Source organism: Rhinatrema bivittatum, chromosome 1 (genome assembly GCF_901001135.1).
Source record: "Rhinatrema bivittatum chromosome 1, aRhiBiv1.1, whole genome shotgun sequence".
Taxonomy (NCBI): Eukaryota; Metazoa; Chordata; class Amphibia; order Gymnophiona; family Rhinatrematidae; genus Rhinatrema; species Rhinatrema bivittatum.
The window spans coordinates 116,917,907-116,944,066 of record NC_042615.1 but is presented as its reverse complement, the minus strand read 5'-3'; the positions used below and the strand labels follow the sequence as shown (position 1 = coordinate 116,944,066).

Below are 26,160 nucleotides of genomic sequence, written 5' to 3'. Positions count from 1 at the left end.
GATAGCGTGTGAGAATGAGAACCTGATTATGTGTTTGAGGGAAGACAGATGGAGAGAAAAGAAATAGAAAAAAAGACCCTGTAAAAGGAATTGGCAAAAAACAAGAAAGGAAAGCTGGAAAAAAAAGCCTGTGACCAACCGATTAGAAAACTAAGATCAGACAGCAAAGGTAAAAAAAAAAAATTACTTTTTAGTGATTGGCATATGTAATCTTTGGGAATGTGCAAGAGTAGCACTTTCTCTATGCCGATCTCACAATGTACGAGATCAGCATGGAGGAAGTGGAAGCCTGCAAATATTTATTATGAGATAGGTTGTGTTGTGAAACATTTTATTTATGTATATATTTAAGGAAACATACATAAATTGTTGAAATACATTTTGTTCGTTTAACCTTTAACTTCTGGTTTGCTGGTAGACTGAATTACTGTGTCACGAAATTATGTTTGTCTAAAAAGTGTGTCACCAACATGAAAAGTTTCGAAAGCTCTGCTCTAGACATTTCCAGGACAAAGGATTCCCTGACATCCCTTACCCCAAAGCAAGGACCAGGGATTTCACAGGAAAAACTTCCAAAAAGTAAATCCAAAAATCTCTTACTCAAAAGCCTGGGATGCCCTCACTAGATAGGTCGCATACCAGCAAGATAACTTCCCCTTCCTATTCAATGTAACATTCAAGATGTGAGGCCTGGCACACTAAAGGATAGATTTTAAAACGGAGTGCACGTGCGTACATGTGTGCGAGCTACCCAGTGCGCACACATGTACGCCTGCTTTTATAACATGTGCACGCATGTTATAAAATCCGGGGTCGGCACGCACAAGGGGGGTGCACAATTGTGCGCCTTGCGCACGCCGAGCCCGCTCCAAGCCGGGCCGCCTTCCCCTGTTCCCTTGCAGGCCGCTCCGAAATTGGAGCGGCTTCGGAGGGAACTTCCCTACCCCCCTACCCCACCTTCCCTTCCTTCCCCTACTTTCCCTGTCCTTTCCCCCTACCTTTGATGACTTTTTTTTTATTGTGCGCCGGCCGACTGCTTGTGCGCAATCCCTGGCACAGCGGCAAATGGCCGCTGTGCCTGGAGCCTCTGACCCTGCCCCCAGACCGCCCTGCCCCACCCCCTTCCCGCCCATTTAGTAAAGCCCCGGGACTTACACGCGTCTCGGGGCTTTACGCGTGTCGCTGGGCCTGTTGAAAATAGGCCCAGCGTGCGCAAATCCTCCGGATTTACGCACATAACCTTTTTAAAATCTGGCCCTAAGAATGTGAGGAAACCCAACTCAAGCCAAACAGTTCCTTCTCCGCCAACTCAAAATACCACACACATCTATGTCCTTGAGCAAGCTGGAACCCAGCATTATAACCACCACACAGTGGTACGATAGTAAGTGGTTTGCTCCACTCCATATTCTCTACTTAGGTCTTTGACTAGGTCTATCTAATGGAGATCCAAAGGGTCCCTACAGCCCTATGTACCTTAGCATTGCACTGGTTCTCCCTACTGTCTTGCCAGATTGTTTGGCAAACCTGAGTTCATCAGAAGTGATCACACACAGAACCCTCGCCTGAGTTGTCAATAACTCATCTTCAATCATGTACTCATCTTCTTGGCTTCTACACCCCAAATACATGACCATGCATGTTTCTGCATTAGATCTCAGCTGCCTCTCTTGAGCACTCCTCAGGCTTTTCCAGTCCCTGGAGTGCCCATCCTTCTATAGACATTATTAGAATCATTTGCAAAGAGACATAGCTTCTTGTCCAGCACCTCTGCAATATGAAAACCACTTATGAAAACACTGGACCGAACTGGCCCCTGTAGCACTCTCTTCTCCTTGAAGTGAACTCGATTAACTGTCAACTCTGCTGCCTATCACTCAAGTCAGTTTCCAACCCTGTTTACCACCTTAAAATCCACCTCCAGGATATCCAGCTTGTTTGGGTCACTGTCAAGGGCTTTAGTGAAGTCTAGGTAGACTACAACTAAATGCTTCCTTCATCTAATTACCTAGTCTTGCAGTTAAACAAATCTATGAGATTTATCTCATATGATCTTCCCACAGAAATTAAAGTGTAATAATTTAGTATTGATGGGAAAAAAAACACACAGAACTATTTTCCATTAATTGTCTGTCTTCAGCTTCTAGCAGAGATCAGGACATGGATGTCATATATCCTGCTTCCTGGTTTAATTCCTATAGTGCAGTTCCTGCTCTCCATACAGCACTATAAACTTTTATAAATTAAAGAAAATTACAGATAAGACAAATGCATAATAACTTTTGGCAATAAAGACCAATTAATCCATTCAGTCTGCCCAGTTATACTTGTCTACCTTGCTAAGGATATACCCAATTGCCAAGAGTAGAAGTTCTTAATTCAGGGCTGGCCAAACTGTGGGTCTGGTGACCTGGATTGCAAATTGGTTGACGGACAGAAGACAATGTGTGATGGTAAATGGAACCTTCTCTGAAGAGAGAGCGGTTTTAAGTGGTGTACCGCAAGGATCGGTGTTGGGACCGGTCCTGTTCAATATCTTTGTGAGCGACATTGCGGACGGGATAGAAGGCAAGGTTTGTCTTTTCGCGGATGACACTAAGATCTGCAACAGAGTGGACACGCCGGAAGGAGTGGAGAGAATGAGACGGGATCTAAGGAAACTGGAAGAGTGGTCGAAGATATGGCAGCTGAGATTCAATGCCAAGAAGTGCAAAGTCATGCATATGGGGAGTGGAAACCCGAATGAACTGTATTCGATGGGGGGGGAAAGGCTGATGTGCACGGAGCAGGAGAGGGACCTTGGGGTGATAGTGTCTAATGATATGAAGTCTGCGAAACAATGCGACAAGGCTATAGCAAAAGCCAGAAGAATGCTGGGCTGCATAGAGAGAGGAATATCGAGTAAGAAAAGGGAAGTGATTATTCCCTTGTACAGGTCCTTGGTGAGGCCTCACCTGGAGTACTGTGTTCAGTTCTGGAGACCGTATCTACAAAAAGACAAAGACAAGATGGAAGCGGTACAGAGAAGGGCGACCAGGAAGGTGGAGGATCTTCATCGGATGACGTACGAGGAGAGATTGAAGAATCTAAATATGTACACCCTGGAGGAAAGGAGGAGCAGAGGCGATATGATACAGACTTTCAGATACTTGAAAGGTTTTAATGATCCAAAGACAACGACAAACCTTTTCCGTAGGAAAAAAATCAGCAGAACCAGGGGTCACGATTTGAAGCTCCAGGGAGGAAGATTCAGAACCAATGTTAGGAAGTATTTCTTCACGGAGAGGGTGGTGGATGCCTGGAATGCCCTTCCGGAGGATGTGGTGAAGACCAGAACTGTGAAGGACTTCAAAGGGGCGTGGGATAAACACTGTGGATCCATAAAGTCAAGAGGCCGCCAATGAAGAGTGGGTGACTCGCCAGAATGATGGCTACTGCCTGGAGACAATACCCTTATTCAATAAACGTACACATGCTTACTGTGACTCCAACATCGTTCTAGCTTCAACAGCAAGAGGAAATGTGGAATAAAGGATCTGCACTCACAAAGGGGGGAGTAGCTGGCTTGTTACGGCGGAGTAGCTGGCTTGTTATGGCGGTTACTACCCCAAACCAAATAAGCCTGTTACTTCTATTTCTATGCATATACAGCATAGTTCTCTGCTTCAACGGCAGGGGAGAAGAAAAAACTGATACTTCACGCATATCCAGCATAGCTCCCTGCTTCAACGGCAGGGGAGAAGAAAAAAGGGTTCACACTCACAAAGCGGGGAGTAGCTGGCTTGTTACGGCGGTTACTACCCCAAACCAAATGTGCCTGATACTTCACTTTCGATGCATATCCAGCATGGCTCTCTGCTTCAACAGCATGGGAGAAGAATAAACTGATACCTCAAGCATATCCAGCATAGCTCCCTGCTTCAACGGCAGGGGAGAAGATAAACAACCAATAAGGGCTGTATAACATAGTCTGAGTAAAACAAATAAGCATGGGTGTAGCTTGCTTATTGCGGCGGTTACTACCCCTACTACCCCTAACTTATCAGCTAGATATTCACTTGGATGCAGCTCCATCACTGCTTTCTACATTAATGGTGGGGGTGGAAAGGAAATAGAACCAAGAGCTAAGAGAAACAGATAAGTATGAGAGAAAAAAGTGTGTGAAGCTTGCTGGGCAGACTGGATGGGCCATTTGGTCTTCTTCTGCCGTCATTTCTATGTTTCTATGTTTCTATGAGCACTAAAGAGCACGACAGGGGGATGTCAGATCTCCTTTGGAGCTCCAGCCAAGGAATGGGGAAGAGAGGGGAGGTCTGCAGCAATATCACTTCTGGAGCTACAATCTGTCATGCCACTGTGGGCTAGATATGGCACACAGGCTGCAGTTTGCACACATGCTTATAGGATATTGCTCTTTATCTAAGCCATCAACCACAAATTCTAGTATTTGTGGGCTGGCTGTATTTGAACCTGTTAATAATAATATGAACCTAGGAAACTGAGGTAAAAATGAAAAAGTCCCCAGAAAAATTGGGTCTCTGTTGGGTTTCCCTAATTTTTTGGGTCCATCTGATCACAATCCAATATACCCTGCTCATGGGCAACTCCTTGAACTAGAAGAGGGGTTCAGAATTACAATCATGGAACACATTTGACCATTCCTCAAAGAAAATAGAAATAACAGAGATCAGAGATAGATACTGAATGCACAAATGTAACACTAACTTGAGAAGAAAAAATATTTTTGCCACAAGTCCAATTTTAAGAGGAAAATATGTACTTACTGTTTAGTGCTGTAAAATATGTATCTCCAATTGTGATGTACTCCATCTCACTGAAGAGGCCAATCCTCTCCATGTCAGTCTTTCCTTCCCCGGCCATGGTTCAACGGTGCTGTGACCCTTGACTAGGGTGTGAAACTTGAAAAGCTATCTTTTGTACTCTCTCTTGTACTCTGTCTGTGCTTTCAACATCTGCCTAAAATATAAAATTTTAGGAAGACCTGCAACAAAGATTAAATCATAATTCTTAACTTACAAAGCTCTATCTTTTCAATAGCAGTATGTGCCTACACTAAGGCTAGCACAATCCTTTATCTACCTCTGTAGCCAATATAAAGATTAGAAATAATGTAAGTACGGAACTAATGGGTCTGATTTCTCAATTTGTTTCCCCATAGGCACAAAATGGAACAGAACCTTTAGGCCTTTTACTGGCAGTCATTTAATAAAGAAAGAGTATAATGATATAATAGGGACCTGAACTGAATAAGGACATACAGGATCCCGTTTTCATGAAGGAACAACATTTTTGAATATAGTGTTTTTTACATTCAGTGTGAGTTTACTCTCTGCCTAAATGAGTAATGCCAAAAATGGAGTTGTAAAAACATCAGTGAGAGTATTAAAAGTCTGTTGATAAATAAAGTCCTCTGGAGAAGGAGAAGAAAACTGCCACTAAACGTTCTAAATATAACAGGATAAAATCCTTAAAATTGCACACAATAGTTGCATTCCATAAACACTGCAAAACATATTTACTTCATACCTGGAACTCAAACAACCAGGAAAGCATTAAAGGCCAGTTTAAGTTTTGGGCCAAAAAAATGTGTCAAAAGTCTGCCAAAGTCAGTGAGCTTGCACAATTTTGAAATAGCACATCTTATACCCAACTTCAACAATGGAAAACGATCCACAGAATTTAAAAAATGCAAACAAAAGCTTCTGTAAAACGTACTAGTGCTTTTTACACTAGATTTTGCATTGCAAAGTTTCTTCTAAGGAGTTTTTCTCCTTCCTGAACCTTCAGGGAATCACATTTTTTTTAACAAATGTACATTTCAAAATTGTGCAAGCAAACTGACATGCAAGCTTTTTGCCCTAATTTTACCCAGAAGGTGAATCTGTCCCTAACAATGTCTGCTGGCAGTTTGTGGTCTCTCAGTCTTTTTCTTTACTTAAAAGTTGCCATTCCAAAGAGCATATAGGACTTCTGATTCAAGCACATTTGTAGGAACTGATTCATCCCAACTCAGAACTTAGAAAAATGTTCCATTAAAAACGTATTTGCTGACTTGGGGAATACATTTAATCATATATTAAGTTTTAAAAAAAGGCAGCCAAGAAGCCCTGTATGGTAAGAGAAATCTGGAAATTAGGGAATCTGGGAAATTAGGCCTGCCCCTGCGTTGCAGTGTATACTGCATTATGAGTGTCATTACAACATGCATAAGGATTGTTATTCTTTTTCAGACATGCAAAAAGTCACTCTCATGATGTCAATCAGGGACATAGCATCAAAAGTGCACAGTAGTGTATGTACAGCAACAACATAAACTTAAAATGTGTCCTGTGCGCTACATGGACTCTGTTTTATGTTTTGTTTTTTTTAATTTCTTACCACTTCACCCCAACACAATAATAAGAGTGCTCTGAACCTCCAGGCTCCTCCCGCTGGCAGGCGTGGCACTTACCTCCTGCCGCTTTACCCACAGCTGTCAAAATCGCACTGTATCAGCACCGCTTCACACTTTGACTCATGTGCGCGCAAGCTTGTTTTTGTGTCATGAGTGGGAGGAATCAAATTCTGATTTTTACCTGATAAAATCACCACCATATAAAGCTTCAACACCAATGAATAAACCTCTTGGCACCCAGAGTATATGGTGAAATTGCCAGAGACAGGATGAACCACTGGTCTGATGCAGCATGTTTTTAGCTGTTTGTCTTCAAAGCTGCCTTCCATGATGTGTGGTAGTTAGATTAGTGTGTGTGGCGTAGGACAAACTGACCCTCTGAGTAGACAGCTTGAAAAGAGCACTTTGTATTTTTCAGATGATAGTACATGCCACCGTGAGGATAAATTATGCAGCCCCCCTTGTTGTGCTTTAACATAGAAAAGAAGAAAGCTGCCAATGTGATGCTATTCTGGCTGGAAGTATCCAGGAAGAGCCCCAATAGACTTAAGTCTGATAAATAACAGATGATGGATCAAAACACTGGTCAGTTGGATATGTTAAAAGATAGCTTTCTAATTTTTAGGTAACTGAAAACTCCAGCTTTCTCTAATTTATCAGATCTAAGCCTTACATCCTGCTTTTACCCTTGGAGCAACAAATAAATATTCATAGACAGTTTTTTTTTCCCCTTTTTTTGACATTAAGATTATTCAGCTGTGCAGATGGTATAGCTCACAACCTATTTATTTCTGAAGGATTTAAGACATTTCCGTAGGATTCAGAACATTTGTAACATTTTCAGAAACTGTGCCATTAATCCTCTATGGAAGAACTGTGTTACTGCAAATGAAGCAAAAGATTTTTCCAGTGAGATGTCTCCTGGAACGTTATAGATGTTGAGCATTCTCAAATAACATCTTAAATCCAACGGAAAAATGTAGATTGTGAGCCACACCTCCTGCACATCTGAATGTTTAAAGTGTGAAAGCACAAGTGTTGCGATCTGCTACAGAGAAAGTGTAACTGTCTCTTTAAAAACAGTAAGAAAGACTTCATAAAAGGACCCCTCTGGGATCTCTATCCTGACATGTTTTTCACAGTTCATGTGAAAAAAAAAAATATGAAAGAATAAAAGGACAGAAGGTAGCCAACCTGAATCCCATAATTTTCTTTTTAACTGTATTTTTAATTTGCATGTACAAAATCTTGAATACAGGATGTAAAGCATGTGTATTCAAACAAATAAAAAGAAGATAAAAAACAAATAATTATTATGTAGTGATCCCACAAAATAAAAGAGAGGAACCTACAGAAAACAAGAAGTTAGATAGAATAAATTGTAGGAACAATTTGACAAAAAAAAAAAATTAAAGCAATTGACTACAACATACACTAGGATTTAGAACAATTGATGTACTCTGTACCACAGCATTGTCAGGCTTTTATGGTCAACCTAAGGTTTGCTAACTACCAACCTAGAGGAAATTCCAGCATCTAGAAATGCTCTCGAGTGCTTAGGCACTGATAAGATGCATGGTCAGTATTCTGAGAATGTTTAATTACACAGCGACAAGGGAAAAGTCCACCCCTAGGGACAGTTCTTCCTGGCACATAGCCAGGAACAGTTTTCTTCTTCTTTACATTCCTTTAGACAAAGCAAGAAATACCCATATCCTTCAACCTCCGAAAAGCACTTTCTTGTAATGAAAAACAATTCCAGTATCTAGTTCCTATCAGGTTACAAGAAGAATGTGACCAACATAGTGACACCGGCAGCTTCTTTTTCAGTGAACATCTCCAACATCTGAGTGCGGCTTAAAGTATCAGAGGATTGGTCCAATACACTCATACTATTTTAATAGTTGGAGAAGAGTTCAATTGTGTGAATGATCCAAGCTTGGATAGGTCTTCAGGGGCTAAACAAGAATAGAGGTATTCCACATCTGTGTAAGAATCTTAGCTTTATAGACATATGGTGAGCCTGCATCCTCTAAAAGAGAATATTCTCATATCTTTAGAGTGCATGAGTCGCAATCCAGAATTGATTACTTTTTTATGTGAAGGAATGATATCTCCAAGATTCCTAAAGTGGAGATAGGCACCCCTGGTGATCTCTGACCATGTTCCTGTATGGATGGATATAAAAGGGCTTAGTCATAATGATAAGATAATGATATGATGAATAGTTGGAGGTTCCCCACCTATCTTCATTATGATCAGGGCTTAGGCAGATTTGATAAGCAGATGGGATAACTTTAAAATGAATAATGAAGTGTTTCAGAATAATTCAATCTTATTTTGGGAAATAGCAAAGACTGTGTTAAAAGGGGATATTATTTCATAACGATAGCAAAGAAAAAAGCTATAGTGAAAGAAAAAATTCATCTAGAGCATCAACTGAACATAGATTTAACAAAAATACTATATGAGAATAGACCAACAGTGGCTAATAAGGATAAATTTATAGCCACTCAAAGGGCACTAAATACTTTAATGCATCAAAGGCGAAAGAGGGGATTATTGTATCACAAATTCAAATGTTTCCAATTTGGCAATAAGGCAGGAAGGATTTTAGCTAACCTGACTAGGGATTGGACTTTAAAGAAGACTTTGGGAGCAATAATTTAATTCCAATAAGGATATCTATGAAATTTTTGGACAATTTTATCAAAAGCTATACGCAGCAGACACAACAGATAGAGCACAAATTAGAGAATATTTAACATCTGCAGGACTGCCAAGAATAACTTGTGAACAGGCAGCAAAATTAGATGAACTTATTAATTTACAAGAGATGCAAAATGGAATCCAGCATGCTAGTGTTTAAAGCACCTGAGCCAGACAGATTCTCTGCCAAATTTTACAAGATCATGTTTCCCAAAATTTGTCTTCATCTGGGAGGTATGTCTGAACAGTTAATTAAAGTGGGTAAATTTCCTCTCTCTCCTAACAAAACCATAATTATGTGCTGCCAAAACCAAGCAGAGATCACTTCATCTCAGAATCTTACTGACCAATCTCCTTAAATGTTGACTCTAAGCTCCTAGCAAAATTCATCGTGGACTATTTGTCACAATTATTACATTTATTGATAGGGGATGACCAAGTAGGATTTGTTAGAGGATGCTACTCTGTTGTGAATGTTCACAAGATCATTGCATCAATGGAACAAGGTAAATGGAGTCAAATACCATCTTGTTTAGTAAGCTTTGATGCTGAAAAAGCATTCTATAGAGTGGACCATTATGTGCTTAGCTTTAAATAGTTTTGACACTGGAGGGAATTTTGTGAAAGTAGTTCAGGTTCTTTATAGTAATCCTATAGCTTGTGTAGTAGCTAATGTTACATACTCGGAGGATATTGAGCTGAAGCAATGAACATGCCAGGGATGCCCTTTGCTTTGTGTACTTGCACTCAACTTCTTCTAAGATGCATCCGAGAAAACAAGGCAATTGTAGGGGTTCAAATGGGGAATAAGGAATTATTTATGTTCAGAATAGAAGCACTTGCAAACAATGTTTTAGTCCATATTGCAAACCGATGACACATCACTAAAGGCTCTCTTGAAGGAATTTTCTTAGTATTGGACTTGGGGTTAAGTTTGGCTGGGTTTAAATTGAATCTAGATAAATCTGAAGCCTTGCCAATGCAAGACTCGATAAAGGAGAACAGGGATAGTGAATTTCCATTGAAATGGGCAAGAGATTAATTTAAATATCTGGAAATTCTACTACATAGGGATCTTTCTAAGATTATAGGATACATTTCCAATCAGTGTTTGCAGTTACAAATTCTCTGTCGCACAACTTGTCTGGCTTTCTCTAGTCTTTGTTTGGATGGGTTAACATGTTTCAGATGATACTCCCTCAGTGGGTATATTTATTTAAAACTCTGCCTATTTATTTACAAAATAAAGATTTAAATAGGATTGAGAGGCTTGTTAGACAGTTTCTATGGAAACATAAAACATTTCGCATTGCTCTCAATACATTGATGAACAAGTTGGATGGAGGTGGAATAGGTCTATCTAATTTAAAGATGTATAATATGGCTTGCAATATCAAACATTTAGAAGAGTAGAGAAAGCACACCAATCATTATACTCCCATACATTTCGAAGGGGCTTGATTGCACCATTAGATCTCTGGTATATTAGCCATGTTTTTCCATCTAATCTACTGATAATGTTAGAAAAACTCCTTTCCTTTTACTAATAATGAAAACATGAAAGTGGCTATGCAACAGACTACAGTTGGATCATACATTATCACATTTTATACGAAATAAAGGAAATTTCAATTTCCTCTTTGGGGATCAAACAGTGGCCTTCAGGTCTTGGAATGCTAAGGGTTTCCACACTATCTCTCAATTACTAAAAGACAAAAGTCAGGTATTGTCCTTTCAAGAACTGAAACAAAAATTTGATTTGGACCACAAATAGTTTTATGCCTATTTACAAATTAGACTATTATATCCAATCTAAGAGCTACAACACAAAACTAGGAAATTCCTATTGGAACTCTTTAGAAGACCAGTTCAGACATGCAGTTTTGTCGTTATATGTAAAACTGTTGCAGAAAGAAAGCAGATCCATAATATGTACATGGTGGGGCTATACTGAACCTCGAAATGCTCCCATGCAGTGCTTTTCCATCAATGAGTGGTGGCAGGGTTTTTGTAGATTTGTGAATCCTTCCATGGCAATGACCCCACTCCTTGGGGTATATAACCCCTGGGAACAGGCTCAGTTTTTTAACGAGAGAGGAGAAGAAGCTGGAGATCACCCATTGATCTTGAGTTACAGTTGGTCATAGCCTCACTCCCTGAAGTCTTTGATGCAAAGGAGCAGAAGGATTTTTGCTGTGAATTGTAGTGGAGAATTTGGAACTGTGACCAGTCCAGAGAGAAGGGCATCCCATACAAAAGGCTGTATCAAGAATTGTGAGCTTTGGACTTTTTGCAAAGGCTGCAAGTTATGGCTGGGGTGAAGAAAAGCTGAAAGAATTAATGAGACTTTGAGAAGTTTTGGATTACAGTTTAAGAGTTTGATCCATAATTTGGGATTTTGCATTTACCTATCTTTTTGCTAGCTATATGCTGGGACCCTATTCCAACTATTCAAACTTCCAAGCAGGGGAGTATTTCCCTATGGAAAACGGTGCAATAGAGCCAAGGAGGGAAGTAACAAACAGTATGGACAAATTATCCATCATCATCATTGCTATAAATTTCTTGATACTGTTTCTGATTTTTGGACTACTGGCTTAGATTATTTTATTTAAGTTGTAGTAAAGCTTTGATTTAAACACCAACTTGAACGCCAATTTTATTTTTGCCTTCTATTCCCAGTGCTCTGGTTGAATGGAGAGAACCTGGTGTGAGTATTGGCTGCATCCTATAATCCTCTTGCTCTCTTAAGGGACATCATTGAACCAAGTAGAGGTGGTAAATTTGGATAGTGACTGACAGCGCTGAGGCCTGGAGATTAATTTCTCCCCTCTTCCTGAGTTGGACCCAGACCTGTGGCACCCCTGGATGGCGTTCACAGTAAAAGACAGGGGCCGGCTACATTTAAATTGTTTCAATGGGAACAAGAGATAGAAATAAACATAGATACTGCACAGTATGTCACCTGCTTTAAGCACACAAAGGCCGAAGCAATATTTGAGCACAGAAAACGGGTGCTCAGTGTTGAGCACCTGCTTTTCTAATGTGCAGCCAGGCACCTCTCCTGGGTGTGCGATGCAATATTTAAATGAGGAGTAGCGCTGCCGAGGCACTAGAGTCAATTGTGCGCCCTTAGCGCCTCCTTGGCAGCAGGTGCCCAGGAGAGGTCGGCTGTCTAGCGGATTAGGAAAACAAACACTCAATTTTACAGCGTCTGTTTCCCTAACCTGACCCCCAGCATTTTTTAAATTTTTTTTTTTAATTTTTTGGTTCTTCCAACTTAATATCACCACGAAATTAAGTCAGAGGATGTACAGAAAAGCAGTATTTTCTGCTTTTCTGTATAACTTTTTGGGCTGCTCAGAAATCAACGCCTGCTCTGGACAGGCGTTAATTTCTGAGCGTAAAAATGTGTAGGTTAGGCGGACATTTTTTTTATAGATCAGGGGTGAATAACTAATAGCCTTATCAACATGCATTTGCATGTGATGAGTGCTATTAGTTTCGCCGCGGGTTGGACACATGTTTTGGACGTGCTGATCCCCTTATAGCATAAGGGGCTCTGGACAGGTGTCCAAATCGCGCCTCCAACCACGGGTTAGACAGGGTGCTCGGCTGAGCACATTGTTTTACATCAGCCCCACAAAGCCTATCCTTAATTACGTTCCCTTAAGGGGCACTCAGTATAAATGATAATGAGATTTTATTTACCACAAAAGAGTGCATTTAAAATGAAGATCTCCCAGCAGGATAAATGTATTACGTATCATACAGAAACAGGAACCCTAGGACATTAGTTCTGGTCATAGAAATTTATTCAAGAGTTCTGGAAGAAAATATGATACATTGAAGATGTTCTCACAGTACAGATAGCAATGAAGCTTAATGATTTACCAGGAATCCCCTTTAATGATAAACCCACTAAGTTATAGGTAAGGAAGGATTTATTACTGGCAAAGAAGCTGGTGCTACATACTTGGTTGATAGAGAATCCGCCTTCTTTAACACAAGGGAGGAAGATTTTCATAATCTGTGTCTTATGGAAAAGTATGCAGGGAAAATAAGATCATTTAAGGTAAAAAAGGACCTTTTGTTAACTTCCCAAGAGTAGCTATTGCTCCATCTGTGGATATGCTCAGAGATATTTTCTGATGTTCTCCATGCTCCAAATGAAGCAACTCTAGGGTATTATATTTGACAACTTAGAAAAAGTCTGAGTCTCAAGGAGTTGATTTGAAGGAGGACGAGTCATCCTTTGATAGCTTATGTTTAAATCTTTTTTTTATTGTAGAAATTACAACAATCAGTATAATATGTGGTTGGTGCTGCCATGCTCCTTGCTTAACATTTAAAACATTTTACAAAAATATATATATATATTTTTTTTTTAATGTACACTTCCTCCCTCATACTCTCATCAAACAGCATACACGCTGTTCAACTAAATACAACTGGCAGCTGTGAACTAACCATATTATGTAACCAAAGATATTAATAATCATTTATATTATGCTTCTGGCTTTATGAGGTAACAACTGTAAATACCTATCCAATATGTCGAGGAACTCAAGTTTAAGTGTCTGGTCTGATTCTCCAAGTTCTTCAACTTATTATGGATCGTCATACTGTCCTTAGTAAGGGCCAGAGTTGTTTCTTGGCAGTTGAAACTGGGGTTCCAAGTTGTTGATTTTCTCAGTAGATTCCCATAATTTTCTATGGGAGGTAAAGAACAATATTTTGACAATTTTTTGCCTATAGAACATAATGGGAGCTATGCAGTTCTGGAAGCTTCAGGGTCAGCTTGCCCTTTCCCTAAGGTGGAATAACTATATTTTGGGATTTTGGGGTTGAGGACTCCAGAAGAAAATAAGAAAGGCATACATGTGTTGCTGAATAACCCCTTGTGGGCATGTTTCGGGGCAGAACAGAGGATGTCAATGGAGCAACTTTGATTGCTTGGTCTCCAGCATGCTCCAATATAGTTTTTGGCTTCCTGGAATATTACATGAATAGCCCTTTCTGTGACAGTTGATATTGGACAAAACCCAAATATCCAGTGACATTTGCCCTGTAGAGTTCAAATATTGATTTCATGGGAATAATTTTTATAAGAATGTATGTGCATAAACCCCAGTTTGTGTGCATAAATCTGCGGTAGTTGGAGAAATACATGCGGATCACAATTTTTCATGTACTTTTCCCCAGACCACTGAGAAGGATCAGAACAACGCTGGATGCTACCGAGTGGTACCCGGTGGCCTTGGGGGTTTAGTGAAGGATCCAGCTGGAATGATAGGGCTATGAATGAATGGGTGGGAATGGTGGGGGATGGGTGTAGGAGGGTGCCTGGAGTTGGTCTGGGGTGGGGCTCTTGGGACAGTACAGCCCACACCTTCATTTAATTCTTTTGGGGGAGGTAGAGAGAGGAATTAGGCACTATGCCCCAATATCATTTTTAATCACTTTGGTGAGTGGTTTGAGGTGGGAGTGAAGGATCGTGCCTGAAGATTTTTTGTTTCTTATCTGGCTGTTGAATATAGCCAATTAAGGTTAAAGTTATCCAGATATAAATATCCGGATAACTTTAGGACTGTTCTATCTTAGAACTCTGAATACTGGAGCCATCTGAATAACTTAGCCCCATCCCAGAACACCCCCAATTTATCCAAATACATTTTGTCTGGGTAATGTCTTACTTGGGTAAAATAAATCCAGTTAGAGAGGAGGGAAATGTAAACCTCAGGGTTTTGCCTGGGTAACTCAAAAGTTACCCAAATTCCTTTGAATACAGGCCTCAGTGTAACTGTTTTCTTGCTGACCTGATGAAGGAAGGATAACTCCGAAAAGCTTGTCACGGATCTTTTTAGTCCAGTAAAAAGAAAATATCACCTACAACTTATTTGTTGTCCCTTAATTCCACATGTTCAAGTGTATTAAGAAGACAACCACAATACTTTGCATTAAACATTTAGAACTCTCCAACCAAAAGAGATACTCTGGCAGAAAAAGTCAGTTTCTCCAGAAGAGTCGTTTGCTGCCTGTGTGATTTAGAAAAGACGGTTTCCTTTTAGAAAGGTAGGAACAGAATCACAGAAGCGTATGCTGCTCCCGAAACTCTCCCCCTGCCACCTCTAACTCAACATTCCTAAACGCTGGTTCCTGATATGTAAGGAGAGTGCAGCTTGAGAAACTACCTAAAGGACAGAGAAGTTTGATGAGCCACTTTAGCTGCATTTTTTTTTTGTTTTTGTTATGTAGATGGCACTCACCTGTCTTGCCCAAAGAATGTGTGCGACTGACCCCGGCTCTGTCTATCTGAGTGTGCCTATCTGTCTCAGTCTCTGTCTGTGTTTCAGTCTCTGTCTGTGTTTAGGTTCCCGCTACGACTGTCACTCAAATCTTTTGTTGATCCAGGTTGCCCAGCATCGGGGAACGTCCATTTCGTGCCATGGTTAAGCACCAGCTCCAGCCCTGAAATGCGACGTCATTCTTTTAAACGATTGCCCGTCAACACATTGCGCCTACAACCTGCTGCTCGGGTGTGCGAACAGTGAAACCTCCTGACAAGGTAATAGGGAAAATATCAATGAACAAGCGAGGTTTCTCCCTAAGCCGTATGGAGTTGGTACGTGCGGAGTCAGGAGACGTCGGTGGGCACATAGCATGCTGGGAGTTGAAGTACTGTCGTTCTTACATGATTGCGTGCACTTGCCCGAGAGGAGAAGAGAGCGTTCTCTGGTCATTCTTTCCTATAATACTGACTAATTATTATTGCATGTATTTATATTTAACCAGACTCTTGCGCCGCCTGGAAGCTGTCCGTGGTGAGCCGGATGTGGAGGGAGAGGATGGTGATGAGACGGGAGGAGGCGGGTCTGTTGGGTGGGGAGGTTCCTTACCCGAGGTGCTGGGAGAAGGCCGCACCGCCACCGCCAGTTCTCTGAGATGGTGAGTGCAGCTCTCAGGGGGTGGGGGATCAAATCATCCGTTGCTTATACTGCGCCCGTCCTCTGCTTGTTTGGGCCTAGCGTCATCCAGATTCGCTCAGCCCGGTCACTAGGCGGGGAGCGTCAGCATCAGACAAAGTCTGCTCCCGTCACAGTTAGCCCAGCCGCCCCTGGTTCCCTTACCCTACCGTATGGACATAGTTGCCACCTCCAGTCAGGTCAACCGAACAGGTCGATGCAGCCCTGGTTTTGCCCCATTGTGTGTATGTTCTGGTATTCTTAAGAGAAGCAATGGGAAAAACCAGAACTACCAAACTATGCATGCAGTTGGCAAAACCAGGACTGGATTAAGCCTGTTCAGTTGACCTGTAGTGAGCTAATAACCCTATATGGATACTTGGTAAGTCAGTCTTGATATTTAGTTTTCTGTATTAAATAAAGATGATCTGGGTTTTGTTGGATTATCCAAGATCCTGAAAAAGCTGTGTAATACAAATATCCTGTTACGGTATGGAACAGTCAGGAATTTTTGTTTTAAATTTTTATGAATAGTTTTAATTAGATCACAGACTAATAAATGAGGTCCTGGATTTTATTACACAATCCAAGAATCCTATTTTTGAATCCATGTCTGATTTTTAAAGTTTCTCAGCTTGAGAAGCTCCCAGCGGGTTTTGAAATTGCAAAGCCAAGATGCATCTTGTCTTTATCCTTTTTGACATATGGTCGTCAGAACTGAAAATAGTGAAACCTCACCAAGCATCTGTATGGGGATATTATCTTTTCTTTGCTGGTCATTCTTGTACGCAGCCTAGGAACCATCTGGCTTTAGCCACAGCCTTTTCACATCGCTTTTCCGCCTTCAGACAGTGACATTGGCACTCAAAGGTCTACTCTCTCCGTCCATGCACATGTCTTGGATTCCATAGAATCAAGTAAACTAGAGATTCTGCAAGAAACAAACCATAATCTGTAATCTATATGGATAGAAATTCCATGCACGACAAGGAGGTATTTACTACTGCTGGGGATTTACTACTGCCCACACAACTAAGATGGTGAAACAAACAATGAAATTGTAGGAGAAATTAAACTGCCTACTAAGTGTGGAAACACAATGTTGGAAGACTTCAGTATCTTAGAAAAGATATAGCAGAATTAAAAAACATACAGAGAAGGGCAACCAAAATGATAAAGGGATAGAACAATTCCACTATGAGTAAAGGATAAAGAGGTTAGGACTCTTCAGCCTGGAGAAGAGACAGCTGAGAGGTGATATGATAGAGGTCTATAAAATAATGAGTGGAGTGGAATAAGTAAACGTTAATAGGTTGTTTATGCTTTCAAAGACTAGGGCACACACAATGAAGTTACTAGGTGATAAATTTAAAACTAATAAGAGAAAATAATTTTTTACTCAACGCATAACTAAGCTCTGGAATTCATTGCCAGAGGATGTGGTGAAACTATTAGTGAGCTGTGATTAAAAAAGTTTTGGACAAGTTTCTGGAGGAAAAGTCCATAAACCATTATTAAGGTGGAGTTGCAGAAATCCACTTATCCCTGGGATAAGCAGCATGGAATCAACTGGGACTAAAAACTGGGTTAAGAACCAAATACTGGTCTTATGGATAAACATGGTTTAATGGGAAAGAGCCAGCATGGATTTAAGGGGTGGATTTATCAAAATGCGGTAAGTACCGCATGCGATAGCAAAAGGGGCATGTTTTATGCTAATATAGCATTTATCACAATTTGCACTAATTACCTGTGCGAAGAGTTAAGTTAGCGCAAATTGCGATACCATTTTCAGATTCTGCGATAAATGCCAGACCTGTTGTATTTCCTTCATTCAACCACCAGGGGACCATTGTTAATGGTCCTAGCACACAGGAGAGAGAGGGAGAGAGAGAGAACATAAGAACATAAGAATGCCATACTGGGTCAGACCAAGGGTCCATCAAGCCCAGCATCCTGTTTCCAACAGTGGCCAATCCAGGCCATAAGAACCTGGCAATTACCCAAAAACTAAGTCTATTCCATGTTACCATTGCTAATGGCAGTGGCTATTCTCTAAGTGAACTTAATAGCAGGTAATGGACTTCTCCTCCAAGAACTTATCCAATCTTTTTTTAAACACAGCTATACTAACTGCACTAACCACATCCTCTGGCAACAAATTCCAGAGTTTAATTGTGCGTTGAGTAAAAAAGAACTTTCTCCGATTAGTTTTAAATGTGCCCCATGCTAACTTCATGGAGTGCCCCCTAGTCTTTCTATTATCCGAAAGAGTAAATAACCGATTCACATCTACCCGTTCTAGACCTCTCATGATTTTAAACACCTCTATCATATCCCCCCTCAGTCGTCTCTTCTCCAAGCTGAAAAGTCCTAACCTCTTTAGTCTTTCCTCATAGGGGAGCTGTTCCATTCCCCTTATCATTTTGGTAGCCCTTTACTGTACCTTCTCCATCGCAATTATATCTTTTTTGAGATGCGGTGACCAGAATTGTACACAGTATTCAAGGTGCGCTCTCACCATGGAGTGATACAGAGGCATTATGACATTTTCCATTTTATTCACCATTCCCTTTCTAATAATTCCCAACATTCTGTTTGCTTTTTTGACTGCCGCAGCACACTGTACCGACGATTTCAATGTGTTATCCACTATGACGCCTAGATCTCTTTCTTGGGTAGTAGCACCTAATATGGAACCCAACATTGTGTAATTATAGCATGGGTTATTTTTCCCTATATGCATCACCTTGCACTTATCCACATTAAATTTCATCTGCCATTTGGATGCCCAATTTTCCAGTCTCACAAGGTCTTCCTGCAATTTATCACAATCTGCTTGTGATTTAACTCTGGGGTGTATACCATCCGGTCCAGGTGATTTGCTACTCTTCAGTTTGTCAATCAGGCCTACCACATCTTCTAGGTTCACAGTGATTTGATTCAGTCCATCTGAATCATTGCCCATGAAAACCTTCTCCATTACGGGTACCTCCCCAACATCCTCTTCAGTAAACACCGAAGCAAAGAAATCATTTAATCTTTCCGCGATGGCCTTATCTTCTCTAAGTGCCCCTTTAACCCCTCGATCATCTAACGGTCCAACTGACTCCCTCACAGGCTTTCTGCTTCGGATATATTTTAAAAAGTTTTTACTGTGAGTTTTTGCCTCTACAGCCAACTTCTTTTCAAATTCTCTCTTAGCCTGTCTTATCAATGCCTTACATTTAACTTGCCAACGTTTATGCTTTATCCTATTTTCTTCTGTTGGATCCTTCTTCCAATTTTTGAATGAAGATCTTTTGGCTAAAATAGCTTCTTTCACCTCCCCTTTTAACCATGCCGGTAATCGTTTTGCCTTCTTTCTACCTTTCATAATGTGTGGAATACATCTGGACTGTGCTTCCAGAATGGTATTTTTTAACAATGACCACGCCTCTTGGACATTTTTTACTTTTGTAGCTGCTCCTTTCAGTTTTTTTCTAACAATTTTTCTCATTTTCTCAAAGTTTCCCTTTTGAAAGTTTAGCACGAGAGCCTTGGATTTGCACACTGTTCCTTTTCCAGTCATTAAATCAAATTTGATCATATTATGATCACTATTGCCAAGCGGCCCCACCACCGTTACCTCTCTCACCAAGTCCTGTGCTCCACTGAGAATTAGATCTAAAAATGCTCCCTCTCTCGTCGGTTCCTGAACCAATTGCTCCATAAAGCTAACATTTATTCCATCCAGGAACGTTATCTCTCTAGCGTGACCCGATGATACATTTACCCAGTCTATATTGGGGTAATTGAAGTCTCACAAAATAAACGTCGCATAGATTATAATTTTTTAGATTTTTTTATGTGCATAGAATTTATCTGGAACAGTGGACCATCATAACACCCTTGGTTTTTTAGGCAGTAAGCCACACTTTCAACCTTACAGGGTCATGTTTAATCATCGGTCCATTAAATGTCTTTTGTCTTCTTTATTCAAATGTTCTCTTTCTCCTTCTTTTTTATTCTTTTTATAATTAGTAAAATCCTTTGCAATGAATTTAAAGACGGAATTGCCTTACTTGTGCGGAGCGCCGCTGCGCTTCCGACCTTTATCTCCTGTGCCGCCGCGCTATTATCTCCAGCGCTGTCGTGCTTTGTAGGCGAAGAATACTTCTGGGTTTTATGTTGAAAGGATGAACTTCCGATTGAATGTACTCACACACTTTAGAGCTCCTGCAGTCCGACGTACGTTTCGCAATTTGCGCTGCTTCAGGGACTGATCGGGAAGTTGTAGGGTCTAGGCTTGAAAAAATGCAAGGTTAATTCCCGCCGAGATAGCTTCGATATTTAAATGCTGCTATCCAGTTCATATGGTATTTAATACCGCATTCAGCCGCCTAATCCTCTTGTCCACTTGACATTCTACGTGACACCTACGAACAGAACAGGGAATCAAGCTAGGTTGAGAGAACATTGCCCAAATCTCATCTTGGAGTGAGTTTCCTCACTTCGAAGGCCAGCAAATCTTCACAAGAGACCACTGTTCTGTTCGTAGGTGTCACGTAGAATGTCAAAGTGGCCCCTAACCCCCTACACTCATACCTAAACCCCACCTCGAGTTACTAGGTGGGCCTACCATAGGGATACAAATACCTACCTATGGGCCATGACATTATGGCCAGGCTCGCGCTCTCTCTCTCGCATGCGAAAACGCCTTATCGCATTTTGATAAATGACCCCCTAAGAAGGGTAAGTCTTGCCTTACTAACTTTTTAGAATTCTTTGAAGGTGTAAGTAAGCATATGGCTAAAGGAGAGCTAATCAATATAATTTATTTGGATATCCAGGAGGCATTCAACCACCTAAGTAATCTAAAAAGCCATGGGGTAGGAGGTGTCTCAATGTGGATTGGTAACTGATTAAAAGACAGGAAATAGAGTAGGACTTAAAGGTCAGTTTTCCCAATAGAGAAAGGTGAAGAGTGGAGCACCCAGGGATCAGTCCTGGGACCAGTGTTGTTCAATTTATTTATTACTGATCTAGAAAGGGGAGCAAGGAGTGAAATGATCAAATTGCAGATGACAAAATATTCAGGGTAGCTAAAAATGGAGATCGTGAGAGAGACTACAGAAAGATCTTATGAGACTGAGGAACTGGGCATATAAATAGAAGAAATTTAAGGTGGACAAATGCAAAGTGATGGACATAAAGACAATTTTAGATACACAATGGGGTGATGCAAAACAAAATGCGCTGAAAGTGGGCGCTGAGTGTTCAGCACCGCTTTCCTAACGCATACCCAGGCACCTCTCCTGGGGGCGCCATGCAATATTTTAATTAGGGATCGCGCTGTCAAGGAGACACTAGGGTCGGTTGCGCGTCCCTAGCACCTCCAGTTGGTGCCTGGGAGAGGTTGATTGTCCGTGGCTGTCCGCCGGTGAAGAAAACGGACGCTGAATTTATCGGCATTCGTTTTTCTAATCAGCGCACAGCCATGGATTTGGAAAACGGACGATGGTTAATTGAGCAACCGTTTCTCGAACTTGACCACCGGCACTTTTTTAAAACTTTTTTTTTTTTAATCTTTCATTCTTCTGACTTAATATCACCACAATATTAAGTCAGAGGATGTACAGAAAAGCTGAATTTTCTGCTTTTCTGTACAACTTTTTGGGGTGCTCAGAAATTAACACCTGTTCCGGGCAGGCGGTAATTTCTGAGCACAAAAATGTGCGTGTTGGATGCACATTTTTTTACTGCATGTGGAGTTAATAACTAATACGGAAGCCGATTCAGAATGGCACAGTAGCAACCAGGAAGCACAGATAGGATGAAACAAGGATTTGTTTATTGGTTAGTGGTCAAATAGCCCAACTCTGGCCGCGTTTCGCTTATTTAAATGAGCTGCATCAGGAACTAGAATTTATTAAAATATAAAACAAATGAATTAACATGAATAAAAAATGAGCTGACATATTAATTAAAATCATATCAACTTAAAAACAAGTATATACACACATATATAATAAATACTGAATATTCATGTAAAATAATAAATAATAGAATAAATATGCACGTACCAAAACACAAACACAGGAAAAACAGGACTTTGAGGATACAAGTTTTCTTTTGAGGTGAGTACATTGTGACATAAGGTTATTAATTATATGTATCTGCTGACGTTCAGACACTTTCTTAATGGTGTAACCACTCTTCTAGATACAATTTTGTTCTTATATATCTACAATGTTTAAATAAAGTCACTGAAATCATTGTGTGAATATTGCTTGACTTTCTATACATTATAATCATTGATCGGATGGACCAAACTATAGTGAGTCTTAATAAAGGGAAAATAAAAATTCTTTTTGCATTGGATACATATTGTTTTTTGCCAAACATTATAGTGCAGGTAGGGTTACTCAACCAATGTCTTTAAACAATAATTTTGGGCTACTATCAATAGGTGTTACGGAATATCTACTTTAAAAAAACTGAATATCTACTTTAAAAAAAGTAGATATTCAGTAACACCTATTGATAGTAGCCCAAAATTATTGTTTAAAGACATTGGTTGAGTAACCCTACCTGCACTATAATGTTTGGCAAAAAACAATATGTATCCAATGCAAAAAGAATTTTTATTTTCCCTTTATTAAGACTCACTATAGTTTGGTCCATCCGATCAATGATTATAATGTATAGAAAGTCAAGCAATATTCACACAATGATTTCAGTGACTTTATTTAAACATTGTAGATATATAAGAACAAAATTGTATCTAGAAGAGTGGTTACACCATTAAGAAAGTGTCTGAACGTCAGCAGATACATATAATTAATAACCTTATGTCACAATGTACTCACCTCAAAAGAAAACTTGTATCCTCAAAGTCCTGTTTTTCCTGTGTTTGTGTTTTGGTACGTGCATATTTATTCTATTATTTATTATTTTACATGAATATTCAGTATTTATTATATATGTGTGTATATATTTGTTTTTAAGTTGATATGATTTTAATTAATGTCAGCTCATTTTTTATGTTTTTATTCATGTTAATTCATTTGTTTTATATTTTAATAAATTCTAGTTCCTGATGCAGCTCATTTAAATAAGCGAAACGCGGCCAGAGTTGGGCTATTTGACCACTAACCAATAAACAAATCCTTGTTTCATCCTATCTGTGCTTCCTGGTTGCTACTGTGCCATTCTGGATCGGCTTCCGTATTAGTTATTAACTCCACATGCAGTAAAAAAATGTGCATCCAACACGCACATTTTTGTGCTCAGAAATTACCGCCTGCCCGGAACAGGTGTTAATTTCTGAGCACCCCAAAAAGTTGACTTATTAGCAACTAACTCTATTAGGATATAAGGGCTATATGAATGGGTTCTGTGTGATCAAGTACAACATCCTTACATAAGAGTTGTGCTCAGTGGAGTGCATGTAGCATCTGAGCAGCAGAAATCACATGAACTGAATCATCCGTCTTTGTTTGGTCCTTTATATTAAAGCTGAGTCAGTCTAATTACCGAAACAGGCAATTTTGATTAATATAATGCGAAAAGTATTCTGTGGATTTACGCGCGCCAGGCCTATTTTATAAAGGCCCGGCGACGCGTGTAAAGCCCCGGGATGCGTCTTAAGTCCTGAGGCTTTCAAAAAGGGGGTGGACAGGGCGGGGTAGGACCAGAGGCCTCCGACACAGCGGCCATTTGCCACTGTGTCGGAGGATCGCGTGCCGGCAAGGTGCCAGCACGCTCAACCTGCGCCTGCCTCCAAGCAGGCGCAAAAGGGCTGGGGGGGGCAAAAGTTAGGGGAAGGGGTGGGAAGGTTAGATTAGGGGGAAGGGAAGTTCCTTTCCAGGCCGTTCTGATTTCAGAGCGGCCTGGGAGGGAACAGGGGAAGCCCACGGGGACTGGCGCACGCAAGGTGCAGTAGTGTGCACCCCCTTGCACGCGCTGACCCCCGATTTTATAACTTGCATGCGCAAGTTATAAAATTGGGCGTACATGTCTGTGCGCCGGGTAGCGCGTGCAGGTCTTAAAATCTACCCCTATACTAGTGCTTTTAATACTGCCGCTACAACTGTGAGATTAAAAAATATTTGTGAACTGTATAAAATATATGCAGATAAGGATATTTGAATAAAGATAGTAATTATCAAGTGCCCATTTTAGTAAAAAAATTGTTCTAACTAAAAATTTGAAGCACGCTTTGTCAACAGATGATATCTGTTGCGTCCGTTGGTTCCTGACACCCTCCTCCTGCTCTTCTTACCTCGTTGGTGCCTCCCTCTTTGCCCTCGGGAGGACTAGCTACTGCGAACCACCATGGCTCCTGTGGACCTAAGGGCGCAGGCGCGGCCCCGACAGAAATACCGGCGATGGCACGAACTTCGGGGGCGTTCCCCGAGGATGAAGTCACCCAAACTCAGATAAAAGGACTCTGCATTTGCTAACATGTTGAGTTAGCAAAGGTTTACCTATGGACGGTTTTGCGACCTAGCTACTCTGCTTCTGGACTTACCAGGAGTACCCGCTCCACGGGGGCTCAGCTCTCTCTTCTTGATTTCAGATTGCCAGAACACTTGGAAGACTCCTCATTGCCTGGAAGCAATCACGGATGTGAACACAGTGAGTTCTATTACATAGGAATCGGTACTCACTCCACGAGGGCCTACATTCCTATTGCTCTGAAGACTCCCTTCCGTCCAAGATGTTATCGCAGGTATAGAGATCAAGAGTTACCTTGGCAAGATTACAGATAGGAACTGGTACTCGCTCCACGAGGGTCCATGTTCCTAGAATCTTATACAGACTCTCTTCTACTCTAGAAGCCATTTCATACAGCAATTATGAGTTCATATTACAGACTGTTTGTGGGAACCCGTGCTCGCCTGCGTCTCCTGTTCCTGAATGTACTGAAGACTCTCTGTGGCATAGAGACCATTGCAGACATCTACTATTGTGAGTGTACCATCTTGTATACAGTATACCCTGTCTGCTCACTACTTCTAGTCTCTACAGCTCAGCGACCCAGAGATTATATTCCGGTATCAGAAGGACTTCAGCCTTGCCGGTCACAGCGACTCACTACTGCCACCCCTGGTGGTCCAGCTTATAGTCTAATAAAGAACTATTGTATTTATCTCATACTCCAGCCTAGCCGGAGGTCCCTCTCAGGATCTCCTCCTGGGGGTGCTATCATTTGCCATCGGCCCAGGGATTCACCAATTCTACTAGTCACTCCTTACACTATAGAGTGGAATTTCATCTGCCACTCTGTGGGAGCCAACCACTCCCGACCATTAACTCCGCCTATGGAGTATTATAAATTGCTAGCTCCTCCCCTTGGAGGAGCAGCATAGAATAATATCCTGAAACCTGCATAGATGATGGGTTCACACGCGCATCAAAACAAGATCGTAAATCATTACTGACACCTACATTCAGGGCACCAAACACAAAAATCGTTTGTCCAATTACATTCAACTGCATGTCCAATGACATCAATAAAATATTGAGAAAACATTGGCATATATTACAAATTTTACCTTATTTTTATGATAAAGATATTATAGCAAATAAGCGACACAAGAATTTCAAAGATTTATTATCACCATCAGCATTACCCATGAACGAACCAATTGACATCAGACTGGCCGGACGTAGGCCATGTGGCCATTGCAGTGTTTGCAATGTAAATATGAGACTGTCTAGCATACAGATTGGCTCAACCAATAAGGAATTCATTTTAAGAAGCTTCACTAACTGCAAAAGCAAGGGAGTCATGCATGCAGCTATTTGCTCATGCAACAAAATGTATGTAGATAAAACTACAAGATCACTAAACAAGAGATTCATAGAACGTAAGAGCGCAGTGAACAGACAAGTTGAAGGTAAACCGCTAGTTGAACACTCGATAAAAGCAGGACATAAATTTGATGAATACAAATTTTGTGTGCTCAAAAAACTGCAGAGAAATTGGAGAGGTGGTGATCTAAACAGAACTTTATTAAGACTTGAACAAAAGTTTATTTTCGACTTTAATACTAGAACACCGCATGGTCTTAATCAGAGATT

At 40.7% G+C, this 26,160-nt stretch overlaps 2 protein-coding genes across 9 annotated transcripts in view; one reads left to right on the top strand and one right to left on the bottom strand.

Annotated features, from left to right (window-relative positions):
• C1H4orf47 (chromosome 1 C4orf47 homolog) overlaps positions 1–16,142 on the bottom strand; it is an 83,494-nt gene extending 67,352 nt beyond the window's left edge. The window contains exons 1-4 of one of the 7 annotated variants that reach the window (XM_029586925.1): positions 16,024–16,108; positions 15,394–15,595; positions 13,670–13,837; positions 4,785–5,002 (exon numbers count right to left, since the gene is read on the bottom strand). In XM_029586925.1, coding sequence (XP_029442785.1) covers positions 4,785–4,881 — 97 coding nt within the window. In that variant the 5' untranslated portion in view covers positions 4,882–5,002; positions 13,670–13,837; positions 15,394–15,595; positions 16,024–16,108. Of the gene's footprint in view, positions 1–4,784; positions 5,003–13,669; positions 13,838–15,393; positions 15,596–16,023 lie in introns of all 7 variants that reach the window. The other 6 variants (XM_029586924.1, XM_029586926.1, XM_029586922.1 and 3 more) reach the window with 6 other exon arrangements.
• Positions 15,955–26,160, top strand: part of UFSP2 (UFM1 specific peptidase 2) — a 78,673-nt gene continuing 68,467 nt past the window's right edge. For both annotated transcript variants that reach the window (XM_029586921.1, XM_029586920.1), the window contains exon 1: positions 15,955–16,072. In XM_029586921.1, coding sequence (XP_029442781.1) covers positions 16,070–16,072 — 3 coding nt within the window. In that variant the 5' untranslated portion in view covers positions 15,955–16,069. The remainder of the gene's footprint in view (positions 16,073–26,160) is intronic.